Raw genomic sequence first — 26,300 nt, forward strand, 5'->3', positions numbered from 1 at the left:
CCCTTTCAGGGCAGGGGGAGCCTGTGATAGTTATTTTTTAGTCACATAAATACATTTCTTCCCTTAAGTGCATATTTATCACAGGGACTGTTCCTCTACTGGATATCTGATTATCAGAGGCAACATGTAGCATTTTTTTTGCACAAGCCAAATCAGGAGTGATTAGCTATAGCACCACTTGAAAAATTTTCAGAGGGGACAATTTGCCTTGGAGGAACCCAATTAATCCTAAGCAACACATTTTGTAGCAAGAGATCACTTCTGGCAGAGCCTCCGATGGGTTGTGAGCAGGTTTCCTCGCTTGGCTGCCAGTCAGGCACGACCAGACTTCTGTCTGGCTTTCTGCCGAATCTCTGGTCCCCCCCCACAGCCCATCCCAGGGCCTGATGCTTTCAGGCTACATGGGTCTGGGTCATCCCCAATATCTGGGAGTGACACTAGATCTTTGAGCTCCGCATCTTTTGCTCCTTGGGCAGCTGATACTGCTGCTGGGTGACGGGCAACCACGAGATAGGCAGGGATCACAGCTATATCAGGAGCTGCTGCAAAGCAGCCCGAGGAGCCTGTTTCACTTGGGAGAGATCCCAAAACAACAATAAAAATTTCATATTTCAGCGCTGCAAAAATAATAAAGCCTGATGGGATGATCAGTGTGCTAGAAACTCAGACAACTGAATGGCCATTTAATTTCCATCTTGGTTCTAGCTACCAAAGAAGCAAAAAGGTTGAGAAAATTGGTAATTTTCTCAGCAAGCAAGGCTATTGCATTGCACAGTGAATTTAAGGAAATGTCAGCTGGGTGTTTGACTTGGTGCTTGAATTTGCCCTCCCACACAAGTATATCCACTTCCCTCTGTGACAGCAAAATTGTTCCTCCCTCTTAAGACTAACCCCTCCAAGGTAAATGCAAAGCTCAGAGTATGTACAGCCACCACCAATCTTCCCTTCGGGTTTGTAACTCCTGCATTTGTTTGGAGGATGAGAGACACGTTAATGGATAAAATATCAGTCACGCACCTCGCAGACTGGCACAGGCGGTGATGACTAACCCTGCATGTGAGACAAATCACCCATGAAAGGCCAGCGAGGGATGCTGGAGAAGTGAAAGCTGCTCTGCATGCTGTGGGGACAGAGGCACCTTAGCAGGAAGGATGCATCGGTGCCACCTCTGTTGCAACCCAGCTCAGGTTGTGGGAGGGTAACCTTGGGAGGGGAGTCGGGGTCCTTGGTGTACCTCTCCCCATCGAGGGGTCTAATGCATGGGAATGCACAGACCTGCAAAATGAAGTTACTTTTGGCTGTCAGGCACATGAAGTTTCCCTCTCTGTGCTTTGCAGGGCAGCTGAACAGGGATGTCACATACAGTCAACTTTATTCTTTCCTTGACTGCCTCCAGGTAAGGTCTCTGGCTATAGGTTATGAGCCCCCTTTTCGTCTTGGTATGCTGCTAAAGCCCTGCTCCCTGTGCCTGCCCAGGTGAGCCCCTGCAGCGGCTGGCTGACCTCCAACGAGACCCTCAGGAATTTGACCTCAGAGGTAAGTCTCAAGGAGGCTGCAACAGGACCGCCCTCTTGCACAGGTGCTCTTCCAGTTTGTCCCCATGTCTGAGGAAATAAGCCTCATATCTCAAAGACAGGACATCAGCATGCTTTTTTCTTCCAAAGGCAGGGAGAAGATGCAGAAACATCCATACCCATCCTTTCAAATGCCTCTCAGGCTCTGGGAGGCAGCATGGTTAGGTTAGGGGATTCATAAATGTATTCCCTTTCCAACCTCTCAGCTGCTGAAATTTATTCTCAAGGGATGTGATCTCCCTGAGACAAAACTGTTCAGGTTCATGTTCTTTAAGGAGAAAATGTACCTGATAAGAAAGAAAAGGCTTGTGAATCAAGTGGCTGTGAGTATGAAAAGCCAACTGCATAGATTTCACTGGCAGCGGGAGCAGGCCCTGAGAGCACGAGCCTTACCCTGTCTTCATTTGGGATTTGTGCTAATCTTCTTGAGACACATTTCTGTGGACTTAATTGCCAGATGGTGTGACCAAGGAGCATCCAGGCTCAGTGCAGGAATGGGAACAGACAGAACAGAGACGTCTTAAAACTCACCCTAAAAATCTGGCTGCAGAAGTGAGTGTCATGTAATATCAGCCACTTACTCCCTTATGGTACAAGCTGATTTTTAATTCCAGCATCCCCCTGCAGCCATGTAAAAGAGCCAGTAACCAAATATAGTCAAAGGTATAATCTCTGTGTATAGTGTATTAATGTTTGCATTCACTAAACAAAAAATATGGCCTTAATTTCACCAAGGCTTACATATGTGTTTCATTTTATGTCCTGTCCCTCTTGACTTCAGAGAAGGCAATTAAGCACATTCCTAAATCTTTGCAGGATTGCAGCTTATATATTCATACCAACAATCCAGAACATACAGTACATGTAACTTCTGTCCATGAACAATTCGTATGTCTGCAGGGTATGAATTAATCTTCTTTCTGAGCCCCTGTCTGAAACTAATTGTCTCTGTTATTATCCGAACTGCACAATTTAAATATTTAGGAGATCCTGATCTCTGTTACAGCTGTAGAAATCACATTGGATATATCAGTTAGGTAGACGCTCAATTGAGGTAATCTACTCTGCTGAAAGTAAGGGCAGAGTTTGGTCTGGAGAGATAAATGTTAGCACCCACAACACAGTAGCGGGAAGGATAATGCGAAAGGCGAACATTTTTCCTGTAGAAAAGCTTCAGTTTTCTTTGAGAGGAATGAAAATGGCTGGGCTGCCACTCATCAAGAGGCCTCCAAAACTGAGAAATCCAGAATATTTATATAGGGGCAGAGACACTATTAAACTTATTACATCAGCTGAGGCCTCAGTGCAACCTGGAATGATGTAGTGCATGGTGAGCTGGGTAGCCCAAAGGCTGATGGTGCTCATGCAAGTATACGTTATGATGAAGAACCCCATTTCATCTCCTTTCTGCCAGCTAAAAGGGCAGTATTAGCTTTCAAATTCCTGACCACATATCAGTGACAAAAGCTGAATCCATGCAAAGCAGCATGAGTAGCAATGAATTTTCATTAAACCACTTGATTTTTGCAGAGAGCTTTACAACTTTCCAATGTCCTGAAAGAAATAGCAAGATCTGAGAAATTTGCCAACTTTGATATTTTCTACATGGATTTCCCACTGACACAAAGTAAGTTGCTTTTTTCCTGTCTTTCTCATGAGGCATTTAGTGATGTGCTGGGCTGCTACTATGCTCTTCATATTTTAACTCTGTACCGGGAGAAGGGCAGCATAGTCAGCCAGCCTTGGTGACCCTTCTGGCAGGGCTGTGGGTATGGGGGGGGACCCATAATGCCATCTCCCAGCTTCCCTGGTTGGGATAAACATGGACCTCTGCTGAGATGAGACCCCATCACCAGCCCAGAGGCTACAACCTCCCCACTGTTCCCAGCTGCCAGCACCCAGCACCCCAGTGTGCAGCACGCTGGCCATTTGCACTTGGGTGGCAGGGGATGTTGGTGGCAAAGCAACAGGGACAGCAGATGAGCCTCTGCTAAAAATGCCTTCAGCTTGTCCACTGCAGCTTCTCAAGCAGTTGAAGAAAAAAAGAAACCTCAAACCTATCTCAATCCATCAGATTTGGTTTTATTTTTGGTCATTGCTTTTATGTGGGGTCATCTAGGGTGGAGATGGCATACCTGCAATGGTGAAGAAGGTGGTCTCCATGAGCTGTAGGGCACTACATCAGTGACTGGGTTTCACATTGCCGCCTCTGGGACAAGCAGTGCCTCAGGAAGTAGAACTTTTCTCAGCTGATTTTTCTGCCTGAATAACACAGCCATCCTCTCTTAACTTACTGTTTTCACTTAACTCACTGTTTTCAAAAGTAGAAGCGCCTCTCCTAGGAAGAACTGGATTCTTTCCTATGATTCCTTAAGCACCTGCATACTACTTTAACTTTGGACTTGAAGAGCCTACAAAACTTGTCCTGTGATTTTAAGTGACACTAGGTAGGCACATTACCTAAATCACTTTCTTCTGCAACTGACACTTAAAAAAAATAAAAGAACCAGAAATTTTACTTCATTACCATGAGCATGAATGGACAGTGTCCTTGTGGGGCTGGACACACACATCTGTCCCTGGATCCCTCTCAGTTCCACTGCCCTCATGAGATGTGCATGGGTCCAGCTTGAGGCATCTCCCAGCATCAGCTGCAAGGAGAAACACACTCTTTCTTTTTTAAAAAAGAATCAGTACGGGGTTAGGGGTTGAGGTGGGCAACATACTCAAGTGATTAGATAGTGCTGGGAAGGTAGGAAAACAACTTTTTCTCTGTACCCAGCCTGAACCTCCCAATGTTTCAACTTATGCCCATTGTCTCTCTCCCTCCCATCGTGCGCTGCTGTGAAGAGACTGTCCCCATCCTCATTGCACCCCCTTGGCTCTTCCCCAGGGTGGACCATCCCTGTCCCTCAGCTTCTGTTCATGGGGCAGGAGCTCCAGCCCTGGGCACATGGGGGGCCCCCTGATAGCATCAATTTTTATGTTCCAAAAATAGTATATACTAACTGGGGAAAAAGACCCGCCTCTAATCTGCATTTCCTTGGTTTTATATTCACATAGAGAGGTAGCTCTATGTTGGTCCTTCTTGAAAAATTTTGCCTGGGGACGTTATTTTAATTAATTAATCCCAGTACTCAGACAGCTAAAACCAGAGCCACGAAGGGACAGAAGTACCCTGGCAATACTTCAAAGTGTACATCCCTAACACCTCTCCCCATCAGTGCCTGGCTGTCCTTGGGAGCACAAAGCTGCCAAGACACCTAGGATTATTGCAAAAACCTCATTTGCAGACAAATCCTATCAAAATTCACAAATTTATTTTATCCTACATGACCCAGTTCAGGAAGCTGGCTCTGGGTCTCATGCAGACCATACAGAGGAGGACGTAAAGAAGGAAGGATAGAGGAAGTCTTTCTGTCCAAAACTTTATCTCAGAGAGGTGGGATCCACTGTAGAGTTCAATATTGTAGCACAGAGTTTCAGGATGTCCAAGTCTCTTTGTGGCTTTTGCTTCAGCTACTTAATATTTAACAGGTCATTAGGATTTGGAACAAACTACCTGCTGGGTAGGCAAATTACTTTAGTAAGTTAAATTACTAACTTTAGGTAATTTATTTGCTTTCATGAAAAGAAACATCTTAATATAATTTGCTGTTCCTGATTATATCGTGTTAAATAAACGAGGTAAACAAAATCACACATGCACATACAAACATCAGTGCTGAAAGACACTCTGCAAAATTTCCTGCAGCCTTGGAGCCAAGGCCTTAAGCTTGCTGTCAGGAAAGCTGTCAGTTCGTGAGTGTGCTTAAAAACCAGTTAAGGCTGCTGACCTACTTTTCTAGTCTCTTTCTGAAGCAAGTACAAACCCTCCCCTAAACTCTCCAGACATCAAATATTTAGCAGTGGTTGCACACTGTGATGAGTACATTGAATTCAGGCTGGCCTGAGAATATATATACATAGCAGCTCCCAGCTTTCTTGGAGTAAAATTTGAGTATACTAACATTTATTCTAGATTTACATGGACGTTCAAGCTCAGATGTTGCCTTTGGCTGAAGAACTTAGTGGTTCCTTTAAGAACTGGTGCAATAAATAGGGGGATAGGGGTTGCTTGTTTTGGCTCTATTCTAGCCTAGCCAAGGCAATAATCACTTTTAAGACAAACTCTGGACATACTCAGCTGTCGGGTATCTTCAACTGCTCTCAGCTTTTTGGAGGTCAAGTACAATGGTCCAAATTCACCTATCTTGATATAAACCTTACTTATCTTACTCCTCTGCTGTTTCTGGCACTAGAAGAGTCACCCCCCTACAAAGAAAAACAAAATACACAGCCTTGTACACAATGTATGACATCATATATAAGGGGTTAGGCAAGCTCAGTCTGTGCATCTATACATGTGCTCCATGGTGTAATCTAAGGCGAATTTGTGTTGTGCCCAAAAAATTGCAAATTTGAAACAAAGCTCCAAGCCCTGTGTCTTGAAAACAGGTTATTTTGGGTGTTGACTAAAGCACCTCAAGTAGGTTTCTGTAGTCAAAGTGGGAATATCGCCCTTCTGCAAATCCAAAGTTAGTACCGGGACCCAGACATCACTTTTTGACGCAAGAGCCAGGGTCCAGCAACGAGTGGTGAGTCTAGGTCAAAACTGTGGTGCTTGAACAGAGAACACATTCCTCCTGACAGGATGCCTGCATAATGTTATTAAGAATTCTTAATCTGTCATTATAAAAGAAATTATTTAATTTACAGTCTGTTAATGCCATAACCACTAGTCCTATGTTTGATCACCCCACAGCCCTTTTGAAGAGAGAAAGCTTTTTACTTCCCTAATGGCTCTGGGGCTTACAGCACTTCATTTGCATTGAATGTCATGCTTATGTAATTCAAAAGGTTATTTTGTTGGAGTTGAAAAAGACTGCTCAGAAGAGAAGTAACTGAAAATGACAGTCTATTCCTGCAGACATCAGCCCATGCGAATATTGTGTTACCATCCCTTTCTCTAAAAAGCTCTTTCTTTATCTCTTTTATATTTTTGCACTGCTGAAGATGCAACCAAAATGGAAGATACAAAAGTACTACATCAGTATTAAATAATTTACATCCTTACTTTCTTCAGCATCTGTCTTAGTTGGGAGGGAAAAAGTGACTTGTTTTATGATCATTTATGTTCAAAACGCTTCCTTGCATAAACATTGCAGAGAAAAAAAATAACAATAAAGGCTTAAATACTGCCCTGAGGAGAGGGGATTGTACACAATATTGGCTCTGACAACTTTATATGGATTATCATAATCTTCATGCAAAGCCATTGTGTGTTTAAAAATACTGGCAGCGCTTTGAGGAAGAGGGGGGCACATCTCCGGGCGGGCGCCGACACGCTCACTGGTGGTAACCCCTCTGCTTATGTTGTTCACAGCGGCTGAGGAGTGGCGCAAGATGGGAGGTGAGCCCTGGCAGCTGATCGAACCAGTCGATGGCTTCCACCCCAGCCAGGTAAAAACCCAGCCCAGGAGAGAGGCGGGAGCAGGTGGGATGCCAGTGCCTCCCACTGATTAAGGTACCCAGTCAGACCACCACAGCGATGTGGGCTTGGGGGATTTCTCTTTTAAAAGAGATGATGGCTGTAGCCCCAGAGCAGATAGATGTCCCCGTTCCAGCCACCCGCACTCTGCTCTAACTCCTGCAAGGTCGTCTGCTGCTCTCTTTCTGTCATTGACCAGTACCCTGGCCAAACAGGTCTTAAAACACAGAACTAGACCCTTGCCACACAGGCTGCCTACCTGTCTGCTCAAACGTGTGCAGGAGTTTTGCAGGATGAGGGCAGTAGTGCAGCGCTGGGAAAACCAAAGAGGCCCCCTCCAGCCCAACCCCTGCCCCAGCCCTGCAGCCTCAGGCCAGGGGGCCTCAGAGGAACAAAGCTTTCTTTTTGAAGCCATACATTTAAACTTCCTTATGCTCTGTGGCTACATAGTATGAAGAAGTCTTCTGCTTGCTTGGCCTCCAAGGACAGTTGCTAGGGGAAGGTTTACAGTCAGAAATAAATGAAAGGGACAGAGAGTCCTCACTTGGGTTCCCTAACAGAGCGTGAGGTTGCCTGGTTCCCACTCTGTTCGCTTTCAAAGTGCTTTTTTCTGACCCTCTAAAATACTCGGAGAGAGTATGTTCTGCAGTCAGCTATAAACAAAGCCAATTGCTTTTCTACACACTACCTTCAGAGTTCAAACGCGTATACCAAGCAAAGCAGCAGCCAGTCTTCCCCACACCACCCTGAGAAAAACCAAGCAAGCTGAAATCCCGCGTGCAGCCTGTAGCAGCAATGGCTCACACTGGCGGGCACAGCCTGGCCGAGCCTCTCCTGCTGGCCACACCACGGTCAGCCCCGTCCGCTAAGTCAACACGGGGCAGTGGGCAGGTCCTGAACACAAAGACCACTCCTGTTTCCCATGCTTTTAAATCTTGACTCTTCAGAGTAAGAATTAGGCTGAGCTAAAATACAAGGGGATAAACTGTGGGAGATGGGCGAGATGGAGAAAGACAGCAACAGCATAGCTGATTTTCTCCTCTCTGCCAGAGGGCTCTGCCCAGCAGCAGCAGTGGATGCTCTGCATCCCATATACTTAGCAAGGAGTCCAGAAGTTCCTTGCTACCTGCTGCTATGAGGGGAATGTGCCCTCTAAGCAGCCAACTCCACTCCCAACATCCCTGTCCTGCCCAGGGGCACAGGTCTGGGAGGAAGAGGAGGAGTGACATTCCTTGGTGGTGTTTTTGTTGTGCCTGGTACCATCTCCAAACATGGCAATTGCAGTTTGGAGAAAGCTGTTGACTAGGGCGCCGTAGCCTTCCTCCGCACTTCTGGCTGCATGCTGCCTTCCACCGCGGCATGACCAAGCCATGCAAGTGAACCCTGCTGTGCCACCCAGCCATCAGGAATGCCGCTTGGCACCTCCCCCTGCTCAAAAGCATGGGGCGACTTCATGGACCAGTTTTATGATGTGAGCTAACACCCCACATATATTCACTCGCACACCCCCATCACCAAATAACCTGATGCGATGCTGTCTTGTATGCTGGGAAAGAGCAATCCATGGAGAAGCACTTCAATGGGCATGCATTGCAAGCACTGATGGATTCCAAAATTTTGGCAGCTTCCCTGTTGACCGTGCTGTTGGTTCAGCCAGGGGAGACCTGCAGGGGGAAGTCCAAAGGCAAACTCCATGCTTTAGTTGCTATCTTTTATACCCGTGCCAATCAGCTGGAGCGAAACGGTGGCTTGCTTAGCCTTGCCAAGCCAAAAGAATCTCCAGTTCAAAGAGGGACTCCTTCACAGCAGAAATGCCTGCCTGGCTACCAAGCAGTCCTGGGAGATGGCTGCATGAAAGCAGGAAACTGCAGCCTAGGGACGTGGAGAAAGCGTGTCTGGGTTTTTTTGCTGCAGGCCTTTTGCAAGGAAGCAATTAGAGAAAACTTGGCAAATGCAATGAGAGTGAAAACAGTGATGAAATGAACACCATTCCCAACCCTGCCATCTGGGGAAACTCTGCAACATGAAGAGCCTGGAGTGAAGAAGAAAAGGTCTTTGCGTTATTTTTTTACCCTGAGGTTTTTCTTACCCTGAGGCTGGCCTGAGGCTTTTTATAACCCCCAGCAACAGGCCACTGAGAGAGCCAAGCTCACCAGATCACAGCTTTTCATCCAGGCTCCTGCCCATATCCTGTACCCCATCAGCAGCTGGAAGGTAGCAGAGAGTTGAAGGCAGAAAGTATTTACCTTAAGAGATCCCGCCTAAGCCAAAAGAAAATTATAAAAGGGCATTGAAGGCAGCTGCAAACCTACACGCAGCCTCTGGAGTGCCAGGCTGCAGGATCCGGCCAAGTGCTGCCATATTTTACTCCCTCTGGACCTGGCATCCTGCAGTGGTTATGATCTCCCCCTCCTGCTGTTAGGATGACGTTAATGCTTTTATAGGTACATTTTCCCTTACAGCCAAGGTGCCAGCTGTAGATATGCCTCACTTCAAGTGAGTTATTGCCCTTCTAGGATTTACAAATTAGCCTTATCTAAACATCCACCACTTTAAATCCATTTTTTTTTTCCTGTTAGCATACAGAAGTCTGTTATCAACATACCACTATTGGACTAAGACATAGCACTCTGGTCTGAAAGAGTGGCTCCCTTAAGAAAAAGAGGGGAAGCTTGTGCAGAGAGTGATATTTAAGAAGGCACTTGAGAGAGACAATGAACAATTCATTCCCTCCTCATACTAATTTTATTTAAAGTTTTACTTTATACTAATGTGAATGCCTCTGGCCAGGTACAACTTTCATACCATATAGAGCTGCCTAGCAGGAGAGGATTAATGCTTTGCAGCTCCGTCATGTGAATGGGGGCTCTTACGTCACTCTCTGAAGCTATTCCCCATGCCTCACGTACAGCTTGGCTAATAGACACTATGGATAAGACCTAGTCTGGGCATTTCTACTGAATTTTCTCTCTGAAAATCTCAAAGCACTTGACAAATATTCACAAATTTTTTAATTGAGCAGCATTCCAAGGAAAGCATAAACATTTTAGCTCTTGCCTTCAGATGCAGATAAACTTTGGAGTTTGGGATACAAGAACCGCAGTGCTCCTCTCTGCCAAGGGTGAGATGGAAGGGTACCACGATCCCTAGTTGTTACAATACAGCAGTAGGCAGGATAAGGGGGTGCCTGGTGTCAGCACCTGGACTTCACTTGCATTTATCTGTTGTGTCTTTAATAAACAAAAAATCTGTTGGTATAAACATGTCAGAAGCAGGTGTCAGCACATATATCCAATAATCCAGTGGTCCAGCCATGCAGGAGATATGGGGAAGGGAATTGAACCTCCCTGAGCATTGCGTACTTATCATTGCAAGGAGAAGAAAATGAAAATAAGAAAGAACGGCAACACCCCCTTTGTCCCATTAGAGCTATTCTGTTTTTCCATGCATTGGAAAAATGCTAGGTTAGGACACTCAGGCAGGAAAACCTAGCCCCCATAGTCCCCACTGCAGGCATTATTCTATATTTAAAAACCTTTGAAAGATGGGATAAACACTAAGTGCTCATTTGTTTAGCCAGGCCCAGAACTATGTTCCCTTACTGCAAATTTCTTGGGGAGGAAGGTTGGTTTTTTTCATCCCTGCAGGTTTACCTGTTGCAAAACAGAAGGCTGCAAACACGACACTCCTCCTTGGCATAACTGCATTCACCTGAAGGTTCAAAACTTAAATTAGGTTCCATGAGTTGTTTTTTTTCCCAAAATACCCAGCTCAGGCTGTAGGTGGAAGAAATTCACAGCGTTTACTCTTGACACCTAAAACCAAAATGCATCACGCGGTCTCCCTAAGTTCCCTCTACAGCTGTCTCTGAGACACCATTCCCCAAAGCCCAGCTCCGTTGTCCTTGGCAGAAATCTGACTTTCTCTTCCCACTGACTATGTGGAAGCCCAGAGACCTTTTTTTCAGCATCTCTCCTTTACTATGAAATCTCACTGCAAACCGCTCTGAGTGCCAGATGGCTTCAAGGACATTCCTTCTCTCTAGAACAGCTGATTGCTTTATTTGGATGGCAGGGCCATGCATTTCAACAGGATCCTGCGTAAACGGCTTCATTTCTTGCTTTTATGAAGTTACCAGGGAGAAGGTGAAAGCCCTAAGCATCACAAACTGAAACCTGAGACGCTTGGAAGATTCTTAATGATTATGTACAGGCAGGAAAGCACAGCTTGAGTGTGATTAGCTTTTCCCTTTTCTCTTTCCTTAAGACCTAGCAAAGCACATTGCAGCCAGGCAAAAAAAAAGAGAAAAAGCTGAAGTGACATGTATCACCTTAGTTGAGTATTTACACTTCGCTGAGAGGCATGCCCCTCACCATTTTGGTGTGGAAGTAGAAAACAGATAGCCAGAAGCTGCTGAAAAAACACAGTCATGGTCACTCAGGGCTCTATAAGGAAAGGGCAATATTTCCTTTTAAAAATTGCTTAGAAGTTGCAATCCTCACAAAAATTTAATTGCAAAAAGCATACAAATTGTAGCGAGTCTCAAAGCACAAGGGCTTTAGAATTTAAAAATGACCTACAAGAAAAGGGATTTCTAGAATCATGAACCCTCTCTGTGCCACACTACTCATCCGGAGTAAATTACCAAAATCATCAGGACCGCATGAAATGATACCTGCGCGGGACCTACATAATTTAGGGCAGCCTAAGCACATATGCCTTAAAGAGCAGTCAATGGTTGTGTGAACGCTGTAGAGCGTACCTCTGGTGATACTTTTGGAGAGAGTGCATCATGCAAAGATAGTAGGGTTTTGTTAAAGAAACAAACCAACCAACCAACCAAGCCTGCAGAAAAACATATGGAAGGCTTAGGAACCTGTGAAGGAGGTTTGCAGACTACCAACCGGAGTGGGCCACCATGACACTGACAGGTCTCAGCCCTCTGGCAGCCGTAGGGTGTCCCAGAACAACCATGTTTAGTCACACTAGAAATTCTGACCAGGAGAAAACACCCTATTGCACAATCTTCCACATCCCTCTCCCCTGCCCCAATTCCTCCATGAGCTTAATGAGAGCTCCAGTGACCAGAGTCTAAGAGCTTCCAACCCACAAAAGTATCTCTTTGTACATTAGCTCTGAATAGAAGAAAGCCGTTGTCTCCTGGCCCATCATTACAGCTACTTTTGAAAAGCACAGGATTTAAAAAGAAAGACACAAAAATTCTCCAGAGGCTTCAGTCTGTTTCCAAACTCTGAAACATCAGTATTCAAATAGTTTGACCCCATAAACCCACCTCGGCCCTTAATAAAAAGGCATTGTTAGTCCTATTTAAGCTTAAAAATTGTAATCCGTGTCAGAGTGAGCTTTAGGATTGGAAGTAAAGTTACCATATAAGCAGAATATAATTGTGGGTGAGAAATTAAAACAAAAACGCATTAGCAGGGTGTGAAAACTTGATTAAAGGAGAATTGGGCTGTTCTCCCTTGCCTTTTCCCTTACCCTTGATGTTTTTCACCCTGGCAATATAGCAGATAAGATTGCTCTTCAGTGTTTAACTTCTAGGGCAAAAACTCTGTAAAAGCTGGGGTAGTTCTGACAGCGAGGAGAAAAGCTATTTTACCACTTCTGCGGGTCTCATGGAAAAAAGCTCCGAAGACAACCAGCAGCAGGGATGAATTTAGAGCATCAGAGCTGGGTAGTTTTGAACCCAGATATAATTGGGCCTCTTTTTCCTCAACACCTGTGGTTTCTTTATAGGATAGAAGAGGGAATATTTGTTAGAAGTATCAGAGGCATTTAGGAGCATAAACTCCTTTGGACTTGCTAGTTTTATGCATTATATCCAAGCAGTGCTTCCAGAATGTTTTGGGGTTTGGGTTTTTTTTGGTTTTTTTTTTTGTTGGTTTTGGGGGGGTGCGGGGGTGGGGCAGAATCAGACTCTGGGGCTTTTTAGTAGAAATGTATGGACCAGACGTCATAGGCACAAGGAAGAGGTTGGGGACTATCATTAGGCCAAATGAGTAGTCAGGGAGGTGTAGATATATAGGCCTCACTTTAATTTTAATGTTCAGAAGGACTCTGTCCCATTCAAGCAGCTGGACTAAGGTAGTTTCTTTGGTTAGAGGTTACGGTCCATCACGTGACTACGTGGGGGAGTCTTCTTTATGGTGGGGTCTGGTAAGTGCGGGCATGAAACAGTTACATTATAGAGGCACAAGGAATCGATTGTATTTGTGCTGTTTGCAGATTGCTGCAGCCCTTGGAACAAGCATTACCTGGCAGAAGGCGCTACGTGAATGGCCTCAGGTGCTTGGAAAGGAGAACCCATTCAACGACCAGATTGAAGCTATATTCAAAGATCAAGGTGGACACTGAGCTCCAGACTGCCAGAGCCCGGGCATGGTTTGTGGTGATGCTCCCCCAGTGCATTCCACAAAACCAGATGATTAAAGACACACACAAAAAAAGGAGGAGGGCAAGTTATCAGAGCCAGTAGCAGTGGGCATAACAGCATTCTTTTCAGTCTTGTATCTCACCTGCACAAGTAGGCTATGCTTTTTCTGTGGAGCTACAAAAATTTTAAAAAAATTAATCAAAGGATACCTGCCAGCTAGACTATTTGTTGTACTAGTTTGCAAACACATACAAATATTTTCCATATACAATAAACTCCTAGCCCTACCTCATTTTTTTTCCTCCTCCTTCTGAGCTTCCCATTTGTACTGTTTCAATAGTTAATGTGATCCCAAAAGGAGGGGAGGGAACCCCCAAACTCATTATGTTGCTATAAATTGTGCATATGTAATTGCCCTGACTGTCAATACATTATTTAGTTGCTATTTGCTTATTAAAATGTGCCAGGAATAACAAGCTGCTAGAATTTTGATTTGCCTGGCAGCATTAGTGCAGGCTGACTGAGCACAGGTTCTCCTCCCCCCTCCCTTAACAAGACAGTGACTTGACAACCCTTCGTGTATTTAAAACAGGTTGCTTTTTCAAGCTTTAATAACTCTTTGCTCTTTTGCTTCCTAACAAATAGGATATGCCCAGTTCTGTACCTTTTATAGGCATGACCCAGGGAATCACTGAAGGTACTGGGCAGCCCTTATGTAGAATTGAAGGTTGAGAACTAATAATAGGTTTTTTTCCACCAGCTTATCTGATACCCTTTGCAAAATAATTTTAAAAATATATATTTATAAAACTAGGGACAGCTTTAACCTACTTGCAGTCCTGCTGGTGATGAAAGGATCAGACAGCAAAAATATCACTACTCATACATGAGAAAAATCTGGTAAATAGCAAAGTGTTAACATGGCATGACTAAAACCCATCCAAATTAGCCAAAACTCAGGTAGACTTGCTCTGCTCTTAATTCTGAACACATCCCGTGCATAAGGCTGCGTCACCCATGAGCCTGCGGCCCAAGCCAAAGTAGATGGCCTGGCTTTTCCCAGACCTCAGCACGCTGCTCATGGCTTGAGATGCATCTGCTCAGTATTTTGAATAGGCAGAGGATGACCTGCTAACGCTATTCCGATGGAAGCATGTGCTATTGCTATCCTAGATCCTCTTCCTTTTTTTAAAGTACAGTCAATGCCGCATCTTTATTAAGATAGAAATTCCTTTGGGACAACCGTTATCATTTAAGGAAATATTCAAGTCACCTACTTTAGGAAACCAAAAGGGAATACTTTCCTTAATTGAATGATACTTACTAGTAAGGCCCCAATTCATTCAAGGCACTTTGATGTTACAAAAATAGCCAGTCTCCCAAGAAACAGTTTCAACTCCAGAGAGGCATGTCTGAGGAAGACTATTTAGCATTAGAAGGAAACCTACATGCTTCCTGTACAAGTTCTCCCCACCACACAGCATAATGGCTGCTGATGCACACAGGCCAGGTAGAACACCGTCTAACTATTTTTTATTACCTATTCAGGTTTCTTATCTTTCATTAAAAACAACACAAGAACAGAAACAAGTGCATCCATGTGGTTTTACTATAGACCAAGTACAGCACAGACAACAATTATAGAATATCAAATAATTTCCTCTACACCAAAATACAGAAATGTAGCAATTAAGAGGGGGAAGGGAGCAGTATGTGTTTAGAAGCCAAATTTTCAGGCAACCTCATTGCAAATTATTGTATTTCATTTGAGGTTGGGATTTAATAACACCAATTAGGAGTTTTACAAGCTAGTAAAACTGAAATTTCCTCAGCTAAAATAAGCTTCGTTGCCCAGAGCAAAGCATTTTCCATTTATAGACTTTCTTATTAGTGAACATCTTGAATTTCTGAACAATGGGAAAAGAGCTTCCTTATAAAATTAGAACAGCATCTTCTCAATCAAAGATGACCTGAAACACCCACAGCTGAATCCCAAAGCAAAGCTCTCACGTTCACCCAGTATAATTGCTCCCTGCTTGATATGGGGTCTCTGAGGGGTTTCAAGGAACGGGCTCGCCGCTGGCTGAAGGAGCACTAGCCAGACCGTGTCGTGTCTCCTCATGGCTCAGAGGCGAGTTCTGCAGTTCAGAATTGGACGCAGGCTGTATGCAAAAACTTGATTTGTAACTAATGCAGTAACTATTTGCAAATAAAGATGAATTTTGGGCCCATTAAGCCATCAGGTTTTACAACCACTCTCTCTCCATTATTTCAAAGAACGCAAAAACCAGCTAAAGATCTGCACCCGCAACCATCAATCACTTACTAGTACCATTCTAAAAGTAAGTGTCCTATATTTAAACAAATGCTTCTGAAAAAGCTTAGTTATTCTAAAGCAGTAACAAACTATGAATCCTGGTCTATTCCATTACTTTAACTGTCTCATGGTGCTTAGGCTGAAGGTGAAAATGCACAGGGAAGAGAGAAATAAACAGGAAAACAAACAAACAGTTTCTTTTGGAAAGCTAGGTATAGTTCCATGAAATTCAAACTTCATAGCAGTACAGATTTCTACAAGTAGTCCATCAAGGTCTTTTTTGGGGGGGGAGAACGTGTGAATGCTAAAGGGGGTTATTTCACTGGCTAGTTCCAATGCACTGCAGATGGGGAGGGCTTTTTCACCTTAATCTGTTCGTAAACTGTTTTTACAAAACTTAAAGCTTGTTTGAAGTCAAAGAGTAGAAACTATTTTTGAGGTTTAGAACAAATAGCTTCAGGTAGCTATAGATTAATTCACACCATCTGGCCTCTCCCAAAAGGATCTGCTACAAACATGAAAAAATGTTTGCTAACATTTTGGAAAAAAAAAACCCAAACCCCCAAAAATCTCACAAAAAACCCAATTTTTCCACAGCCCACCCTTAAAAGAGCTGGGAACGCAGGAGGGGAGGAGGTCCACAGCAGCGCAAGTCAGGCAAGCGGTAAAGGCAGGCTTGCTGCTAAGCTAGCATCACACGCTTCTGCTGGCTGCAGCAGCGCACGTCATTGCCACTGGCAGCTTGTGCCTAGACCTCACCATCCAGGTCAGCGTTTCAAACTTGCATCACCTGTTATACTTTATACTTTTCCTTGATGAAGATAATTTTTCATCTGGGGCAAAAAACAAACACAGGTTAGTTTCTACAATGGATAATAGTCCAATTAGCCTAAATAAAAATAGGTCATTCCCTTACATATATCCAGTTCTACTGGATATCTACCTTTCTATGGACTCATTTAATAATTTTATATTTAATGATTTTATATTAACATCCACTTGCAAGTTTAAGTAGACAGCCTACCATGGACACATAGACAAAATTTGCTCTTCCACTGCCCATGCCATATCACTACTCTGCTGCTGCGTCTCCACCACAGGAGGGAAAAAAACCAAACCTCTTCTCCTCCCCATACTTGATGGGCTGCTCGTCTCTAGGAGCCTCTACATTCATATACGTTCCAACCAGTTCATGGTAACTGCCCTTGAACAATCTGGCCTCCCACTACAAAATTAGGTGCTAGCTACCCCTGAGGCATCACATTATCTTCTCAAATCAAGCAGTAATTTGGGATACACATACTGAAGAGAATCCTTTCTTAAACATTGCACGGAGACCAGATTTTCTTCTTCAGTTTACAAACAAGTACCTCAAATGCATAGATAACATTATGAAAAAAAAGCATAAAGTGTTTTATTCTTTATTTTAAATGAATAGAATAAATCTTAATACATAGGTTGGAAATATTTAAAGACATCAGAAAAAGAAAACTAGATTTAAAAGCAAAAGTACAAAACTGGCAGGATTAAAACAGTATAGGCTAACAGAGTTTAGTGTTTCAAGCGTGAATATATGACAGCAATAGCAATTTTAAGTACTCCACTATTCCATTCGCAACAGTGAAGTAATGAGACAGTATTTCACTAAGCCCAGTGAAAGGCTGTGAAAATTGCAAGTTTTAACTGAATAGTTTTGCCATTTTAATGATAGGGCTGAAGTAATGTTTTTATCTGCTTTTATGGACACATCTATGAGGGGGAGGAAGACCCATACTTTTGGCCAGTTGAGTATTAGTTGGCACATAGCAGCTTTGTAGTGTCTTACAAAAAAAGAAAAAAGCCCTTTTACAACCTATTCCTGGTTCTCAAGTGGAGAATTCTAGCTTGTACAAACCATGAGTCCCAGAAAATACTGACATAAACATTCCTAAAACTAATTTTTTTCTATTTTTTTAAATATAGCACTCCTAACAAAAACATTCAAGACCTTTCATTCCTATCAAAGTGCAATATACTGCATACATAATTCCACACCTGTAAACCACATAGGATACATGCCATGCACTTACCCATACCAGTTTGTATGACAATTTGCAAAAGAAGTATGCATATGTTGTGCATGTCTTTTGTTCTGAGCCCAAGGACACTGTGCAAGCAAGAAATCCCTATATTGCGTGTTGCAGAATAAAATTTGCTAGTAACTTTTCTATGCTTGATCATCACAAAAAAAAAAAACCCACACACAACAAACCCTGACAAACTCTCCAACATTAAATCTTGTGCTTCAGCACCATCCTTGTTAGAGAACTCGGAGCTATTGTTTCTTTCAGGGAGCTGAGTTATCTAGTAAGTTTGTTTTTTCACTAGCTCGCCCCCCCCCTTCTTGCCCTGAAGTGTGATTTCCTGCAATAATTTAGTTGTTTAAAGAAGAGAGTGTACTTAGCTAAAAAACACTTCCATAAAAGGAGTTACATAAACATTAACACATTTAGAAACAGCTAATTGCTTCCTACCATACTCAAAAGCTAGGAAGCAAAAAGTTGTAAAATTCTTAAAGTGAAATAAAAATACTGCATAACATAGTCCTGTATAATGTTACAGACTCTCTCAAATTTAAAGCATAAGTAACCCAGAGCATTTCCCACATTTTCATTTAAGCTTGTTTTTTTTTTGTGTGTGTGTGTGTGTGTGTGTGTGTGTGTAGTTCATGCAGGTTTTTGCATACATATTTTCTTCATATTTCCCTTCTGGAGTTTAAAGCTTTCCAATAGGTTTGTAGCAGGCATCAGGCTGCCACATACGAAGATCAACAAGGACTTGGTTGAGCTTTTGCATCCAAAGGTTACGCTCTTCTTTAGTATCAGCGGACAGCCAGTTCCTAAAAGGCAAAGAACCCAATGGGTTAGATACACCTTTCTTCACCTCTACTTATTCTGAAAATATCATGCTGATCACCTATAGAAGCCCAAAAGGTGTGTGTGTGTGTGTGTAAATATGAAGTCAAATATTCCACAATCCTGCTACTAAGATACCTGGCATTTCCACTTCTGGAAAAGTTGAGTTCTTTGTCCTCAGAAGACTGAGATGGGACAGCAAGACAATATAGGACTAAAAGTGAACCAAACAGTTCAAGTGTCATCCCAAAGTCTCAGCATTTAAATGAGCTTCGCATCGCTATGTCAAAGCTGTGAAGTTATTAAACCTGTCACTTGAGGTAAAACACTCCTCCCACACACATCCTGTAAGCTCCCACCAACCTTCATGATTTTATCTACTCACTTGGTAACACAGAGCGTGTCTCTGCATTGGCTGACAAGAGTCTCTCTGTCATCTTCCCTCTGAGGACGGACAGTTATTAGTTCAAAAGTGTTGGGACGGGCACAGAACTCCCTGTTGGCAGGTTCAATCTGATGATTAGTGCAGTTAGCCAGGTTTATCCGGCCCAAAGGATGCTGAAAGTGAAGTTAGTTCATCAGTCAAGAACGCTAATCAAGAGAAATTCTGAAAAACATGTGCTTTAACAGGTTTTGCTATATTAAGCAACACCCTCCCAATCAATTAGTCCACACAAAAAATAGGGATTCCACTTTTTGCATTTTAAGAGCCATAGCTAAAGATAACATAGACAACAGAATGTGCCCTGGCTCAGCCACATACAATACAGCTAACAAATCTATCCCTTACCAAAGGCTTAGGCTCTAGAAAGATATATCCCCCCTTTCCTTTTTTCCTTAAAAAAGGAGCTTTTAAACTCTCAAATTCAAAAGAGCTTCATAATAAAATCCAAACAGAGAGTAAGCCCTGTCAAAGCCTACAGCAAACAAGCACTTCAGGGATGCTTGCATCATTCTTGTCAAAGCCTATAAGCGTATGGATTCATCTCCGAACATGCAACTAGGGCACAACGAAGTGCCATGCCCGGCTGCTTTAGCTCTTTCTATAGTCAATAGCTAGACCCCCTCACAGAGCATTTCAAAGTTCAAGGTGGTTATCCCTTTCTGCTGACTATAGACAGAGGCTTAGCGGTATGCCTAAAGTTAGTTACAGATCTTGGCTCTAATCCTTCACACCTACAGAATACCTCATCAGGGAAACATCACAAGCTGCTCTTGGCTTGGAGAAGAGATTTGTATTTATTGGGCATGTTCACTACGCTATTCCATAGATAGTTAAAATAACCTAAGTTACAGGGAAAAGGAGGATAGCTCCATTTCAAGGAACATTAAGAAATGGGTTGTGTGTTGGTGATATATGTACAACCATGGGAAATTTATTTAAAAAAACCCCCAACATTCCACAATTGCAAGCAATTGGCCCAATACCGATATTTCTGAGCTATGCCTATCTCTGCATGGTAGAGCAGATATAGTGGAGGGTAAGGGGAGGCATTTAATAAGGATAGAATTTAATATTGCTGTAGATGAGAGTTTGTCAAAAGACTACAGCTGACTCTTTCTCAGAATGATAGTGAAACAAGCCTAGAAGATTAAGAACAGAATCTGGAAAACAAACGAAAGCTTCTTTCTTACAGACAGAAGCAGAATGGGAACCTTCTTCTTGCTTAACTCAATTTTTTTTGCCTATCTTCTATTACAGTAGGCAGAGATTTCTCCCTCTCTCCTGGCAGGGAAAGAAGGTACATTGATTTATTTTGGCAATGTCAACTATCAGCATATGGTCTTCCCGTTAGCAGGGAAGAAACTAAACTCAGGCATCTGTATTGGCATAGAAGACCCAAAAGGACCAGAGTTTGCCACAGAGTTTGGGAAAGAAAGTGTTCTGCCAACAAACAAGCAAGTGTTTAATGGTAAATTGCTTAAGTGAGTCAGAAAAACTCTCCTGAAAGCAGTCTTTAAAAGGACCTGGAACTATTTCAGTACACACTGCAAGAACAGGCCAAGGAGACAAGAAGGTTCACCTCAGTGACAGATGAACCTCTGATTTGTCTCATTAGCCAGACTATAACTTAGGCTGCTGTTTAAAAAGCACCAGTTTCGGCTATAATGTGGAGCTGCAAGAAAGCAATAGCTGCAAATAAGACAGTCTATAGTAATAGCTACGCTTCTGCAATATAGGATTGTCCACTCTAGTTCTTTACCATATTAAGTGTTAGTGTCATTGTTTTGTCTAAAACTTAAGGCAACTAGATACTGTCTGCTTAAAGCTGTACAAGTCTCATCTGATCAATTTCAATTAAATAATCAGTCATTTGACAAGTGCAATGGAAAGTCTTAATACTTACAGGGGAAACCAAGTATGGATCTTCCTCTACTTTTCCCCTTTCCCACCAGATAAAATGGTCAGTTTCTAAGCCTGCCCTGATTTAGGTCAGATTTATGAGGACAAGTCCCCTCCATTCCCCAGGGAAATTTTATGAGCTTAAATCTCATGCTTTAAATATTCTTATCTGTCTTAAGCCTAAACATTACTGCCATTAAAGATGAACCGCTAGTTGCATTGCGCACTACAGAACTTGAGACTTGAGCTATATAAAATACCATTACCTTTCGTTTTTCATCATCTGGGTATGTCCAGTAAGATATACAATTTCCAGACAGCACACACCAGCGCCTATGCCATGCTCCAAATCCACTAACATCTTCAAACATAGTCTTAAAAAAAAAAAGAAAAATGCGGTAACATTATACCTGAGCTTCGTCTATACTCAACTATTTTTTTCTACCAGAATGATTCTGCAAGTACAACCTTTCAGAGGGGTAAATGTAAGAGAAGGAAAAAATATACCAGAGAGACCTCTATTAGTACAGTATATTTATTTTCCAGATAGCATAGAAAATGGGCTTACATTATCATTCTCAGGTTCACAGCCTTTTGCTCAAAATGCACCTATCACTGCCACTACAAAGTACCATATTTTCATGTTGACAGTGGTAACCATTCCCATTATTTTAATATAATGAAGGGTTACTTGTAGTACGTACAGGATGAATGGTTCACAAAACATGTATTAGTATCACATAATTTATTATGAATAGGTATTTAAGTAATCTTTGACTTCCAATTCAGGATTACAAAATGTTTGGCTTTTCTGCAGGCCACACTCAGGAGTCCAGTCAATTTAAAATAAATTAGGAATTGATTTTTAAATGTTTGTGTTGGCAGTTGTTTTACTAGATGCAGGATTATGCCAATTTCAAGCCCCGTTTCCTTAGTAGTGGAATGGAAAGCTTAGTATCTGCCTTCTATTCCCGATTCCTCTCGAACTTTTACAGAACTTTTTATTTTCTCCAATTAAATTGTGTTGTGTTTTTTACTCTTCACAATTCAGATTATAATTTCATGGTTCAGGAGTCTCCAGGCCCTTACTCTGAAAAAAGATTAACATGGATATACACCATTCTTCAGGTTTTGTGTGTTGTATAGTGGAAGTAAACAAGGACTTTCTTAAATTAGTACACAAAAACATGGGATAACATACCATAAGCATGTAAAATGTTTGAATCTAATGAAATCTGTTCAACTTAAGGGAACAAAGACAGAAAGAACTGCTTGGAAAGAGTATAAAGAAATTCTGACTTCTGAAAACACCAAAATAACAGCAAATGTTAATGTTTGTCTAAGTATTTCAGAGCACGTTTACTGCCATCTCCTGGACATAATCTCAGCAGCTCCATCTATTAGGGCCAAGTATCAGCTGCATTTTCCAAGTCCAGTTTTACTAGAACTGCTAGAGATATTTCTCAAAAAAAGTCGTTTTCTTGTAAGTCAAAATCTGATCACAGTGAAAAAAAAAGTCTTTTGCTAAGGAGAATTTGTTTTTACTAGACAAAAAAAACCCATCCTGTAAAAGCTTCTGGCAGAGAAATTAGAATCTCACTCACACCACAGATTACAGCAAGAGGAGTTAACTGAAGTTCAGAAAAAACAAATGAGCAGTGTTTTAAAAAAAAAAAGGGTACACAAATCCTAAAAGGTAGCTTTAATTTAGGCACATTAGGAGACAAACTAGGAAAGTTTTGCAGTCTGGTTCAGAGAGGGAGGGGAAAAAAAACCAAACCAGTTTTAAAGTTCACAATTGCTACAAATACATGTGTGAAATTAGAAAAAGTGACTACATTTAATAGGACCTGTAATTTCCAAGGAAGGAATTTGAAGTTAATGCCTTACCAAGAACCCTTTCTCCTCTACAGAAGAGTCCACTTGGCATTTTAACTTTAGGTATATATGACCTTCCAAAGGAGACAAAAAGGGAACCTGCAAAGAGTAAAACAGTTAGTAATTTAATTTTGACACATCTCAACTCCACCAGTTCAAGCAAGCCACCTGTACAAGGATGTTAGCACTGTCTTGTTCTTAGGATCTCCAGCCCGAAAGAAGCGGTCAGTCTCAAGCAAGGCAGTAATAATCACTTTTTTTGTTTCAAGTTCATTTAGAAGCTTTTCAAGACTTATTTGCTTGTTAGTTTGCTCAGGACATATGCACAAACATGCTTGTATCTAGAAAAACAGGCACTCCAAGCATAGTTAAAAACAACACAGGGCACCAGTCCACATCCTGTAAGCTGCCTCAGTTTGACATTAAGTTGTTCGGAAAATATCAGAGTGGGCTTAAACAGGATTGGTACTTGGATGCCATAAGCATTTTTGGCAGATAATGATGTAGTAGTGCCTACTCAGATAAATATTTGTATAAAAAAATCTAGAAGGGGAGAAAAGTAATGAAAGCAGTTCTCAACTGGCGCTCAAGGTGTTGAAGACCTGTGTTAAGTCATTTCTAACAATAGAGGTTCCAAGCCCTGTTTTCTATCACCGGGGTGCGCGTGTGCGTGCGCGTGCGCGTGTGTGTGTGCGCGTGCGCGTGTGTGTGCGCGCGCGTGCGCGTGAGAGAGAGACAAGCAACTACTGTACCAGAGGTTGGTTCAAAATTCTTGAATACTGAATAACTATTTAAGAAGACCATGCAACAAAGACTGCCTTTGGACTTTCCCCAATCCCTCCACATATAGCACCCCATTACATTGAGTGCTCCCACCACTACTGTCAAGAAATCACATCCCTTCTTTTTATTCCCCACAGGGAAACTAAGAGACAATTACTAATTCAACAAGCAAGTTCTGATCTGCAGGGCATTCTACATGCCATATTTTGTTGCTAATCTGAATAAGGAATACTGTAAGAATCTTGCAAAAGAAAAAAAAAAAAATCAGACATTGGTGCTTTGTCTTACTAGACAGGAGAGGAAGGTTGATGGTCCTGCTCAAATACAAAGAAAGAACCATTTGCCAGGGAATAGGCACGTGTACACAGTAGTGAAGTAGCTTTTAGAGCCGTACAATCAACGTTGATCAAACAGAATTAAATTTTGCTAGTAGTTAACATGAACAAGAGTAACGCTCAGTAGTTAAAAGTGTACATCTGTAGGCCTCAGTGAACCCTGTACAACACCAAAATAGATGTTATGGTTAGAAATTGATCACCCTGGAATTGTAGGCATACTGCAGCTTCCTCCCAGACCCTATACACACATGCACATGCCAGTGACCAAATCATTTTTACATGTTAGGTCTACTCAACTAAGACAGCATACATGGCTTGCTCATGTACTAGCACAGCAAAATTTTAAGCACCATGTAGGAGTCTGCATGACCATTTGAGAAGTAAAAAATGGTCAAATGTTTGCACATAACCGAAATAAGTTGCATCAGTCCTGGATTTTTATCAGCAGACACAACTATAACCCTAGGTGCCACATCAGGGAACACTGGCTTATATCCTACCAAACCACAGTAAAATCCATTTGTGAATGGAGGCCTAAAGGCCTTTTGGCCAATTCCCCACTTGAAGTTTGTGGGTTTTGCATTCCTTTCTAATTTACGACAGGACAGAAGAATCTACTTTATGGATTATGAAGTTTACCAGTGAAAAGCTGCATGACAGTAAAGCAAAAAGGCTGTATAACAAAGAGAACATATCTGTTATGCAAAGCCTACAACAGTACTAATTAATAAAGCAGATCTCAAAACATCCTCCTGTATACATAATGAGAAAATACTACATTCCAGGCAAAGGCAGGTGAGGTCAAGGTGGTGGCAAGAAAGCACTTTGTTGAATATCCAGCTAGATGAAGATCAAACTAAAGCCCATGGTTAGGCTAGCTTGCATTCTGGTGTGGTCATTCAGATATCTATCATAAGAAGTTGGCTTACTGTCACAGAAGATTATCTGTAAAGATACTCTCAAAAAATTGCAAAAAATGGGTTTCTTAGGAGACTTTTGATTACAAGTAGGAGATTATAGCTATTAAAATTATCACCCGCTTATTTTGAGAGAAAACATATATAAAGTTATCTAAAATACTTTCTTCTGAGGGATCCAAGTTAACTATTAACTAAAAACTATTAGAGATTAAAGACCAATTACTTCTTCTAAGCATACCAATTTACATAATTCCTAAAGCAAAAGTGTATAAACCAACCAAAATATTTTAATTGCACCTTTGGGTACAAATAAGAATATCATATTCTGGGGTGTTTATTGCTTTCAAAACTTTAGTTCTTTATGATCACATTTTGTCTAAAAAACAGCGGTTTTGACAGAACAAGGTCTCAATAGAGTAACAAACAAGATATTGAGCTCCTGACTGATTTTCATTTTCTTTGGTGGCAACAAGTTGAGTTAAACCAACATTTAGGCTGCCAGCCATTTTCCCCTGATCCTCTACCAGCAGAGCAGCCGATTCTATGTTTTGTGTTGTTCGTCAAGAAGTTGGCTCAAATTTCCTGACTAGCAATCTTTAAGAGATACATTGATTTGTTCTGAAGTAAGAAAAAAATCCTCCTCTAGTGATCTAGGAAGAGAAGAGACACAGGCTAGTTAAGGAAAAACCCTAGGTGGCCTAAGTAACTTTGAGTTCTAGCAGCATGCTTGTTATTGTAAAAGACAGGGAGTAAATTCTCCATGTCTTAAAGGCTCCTGACATGTTTAGTTAGTAAATCTGTGTGAGGATTTTTTTAGAAGAAGAATTAAAAACATAAATACTACAAAAAGGCCAGCAGACATGAGCAACATGCACTAGGAAGTAGTTTCCTATTTTAAATTACAAACTAAGAGATCATAGCAACCTTGTCCTGGAACATATAGCTCAACAGTTCTTTTTCCTCCCCTTCAAAATTTATCTAGGGAAAAGAGAAACATGCTCAATGCAATTAGTGTAAAGCTAAAAAAAAGACAGTTATACATGAGTACATTTTGAAATGTAACAGTGCATATAAAAGGGAGGAAAGAAACTCAAAAAACCCACTGTGGCAGCGGTTTGTTCCATATTAGAAATGCATGGAGCAAGTTAGAAAGCAGCTGTTTGGTACAGCCACAGGCCAAGTCAAAACTGAAGCTTTATAAAAGTGATGATTTAAAGAAAAAAAAGAAAAAAGAAAGAGTTATCTGACAAAAAGGAGAATTCCTATTTGTTACGGTTGAAGTTTGCACCTGGAAAAAAATTAACCAAGTAATGGTTCCCTTGGAATTC

The 26,300-nt window shown here is 41.9% G+C and overlaps 2 protein-coding genes across 3 annotated transcripts in view; one reads left to right on the plus strand and one right to left on the minus strand.

Annotated features, from left to right (window-relative positions):
* Positions 1 to 13,966, plus strand: part of AOAH (acyloxyacyl hydrolase) — an 86,072-nt gene extending 72,106 nt beyond the window's left edge. Inside the window, exons 18-22 of the mRNA XM_075083583.1 lie at positions 1,338 to 1,396; positions 1,477 to 1,536; positions 3,105 to 3,201; positions 7,000 to 7,076; positions 13,351 to 13,966. Of these exons, the coding sequence (XP_074939684.1) occupies positions 1,338 to 1,396; positions 1,477 to 1,536; positions 3,105 to 3,201; positions 7,000 to 7,076; positions 13,351 to 13,479 (422 nt within the window). The 3' untranslated portion in view covers positions 13,480 to 13,966. The remainder of the gene's footprint in view (positions 1 to 1,337; positions 1,397 to 1,476; positions 1,537 to 3,104; positions 3,202 to 6,999; positions 7,077 to 13,350) is intronic.
* A 4,536-nt stretch (positions 13,967 to 18,502) lies between these two features.
* Positions 18,503 to 26,300, minus strand: part of ANLN (anillin, actin binding protein) — a 29,448-nt gene continuing 21,650 nt past the window's right edge. Inside the window, exons 21-25 of one of the 2 annotated variants that reach the window (XM_075083581.1) lie at positions 25,897 to 25,950; positions 22,944 to 23,030; positions 21,320 to 21,427; positions 19,095 to 19,267; positions 18,503 to 18,693 (exon numbers count right to left, since the gene is read on the minus strand). In XM_075083581.1, coding sequence (XP_074939682.1) covers positions 18,570 to 18,693; positions 19,095 to 19,267; positions 21,320 to 21,427; positions 22,944 to 23,030; positions 25,897 to 25,950 — 546 coding nt within the window. In that variant the 3' untranslated portion in view covers positions 18,503 to 18,569. The remainder of the gene's footprint in view (positions 18,694 to 19,094; positions 19,268 to 21,319; positions 21,428 to 22,943; positions 23,031 to 25,896; positions 25,951 to 26,300) is intronic. The other variant, XM_075083582.1, reaches the window with a different exon arrangement.

This window comes from Phalacrocorax aristotelis, chromosome 2, assembly GCF_949628215.1.
Source record: "Phalacrocorax aristotelis chromosome 2, bGulAri2.1, whole genome shotgun sequence".
Taxonomy (NCBI): Eukaryota; Metazoa; Chordata; class Aves; order Suliformes; family Phalacrocoracidae; genus Phalacrocorax; species Phalacrocorax aristotelis.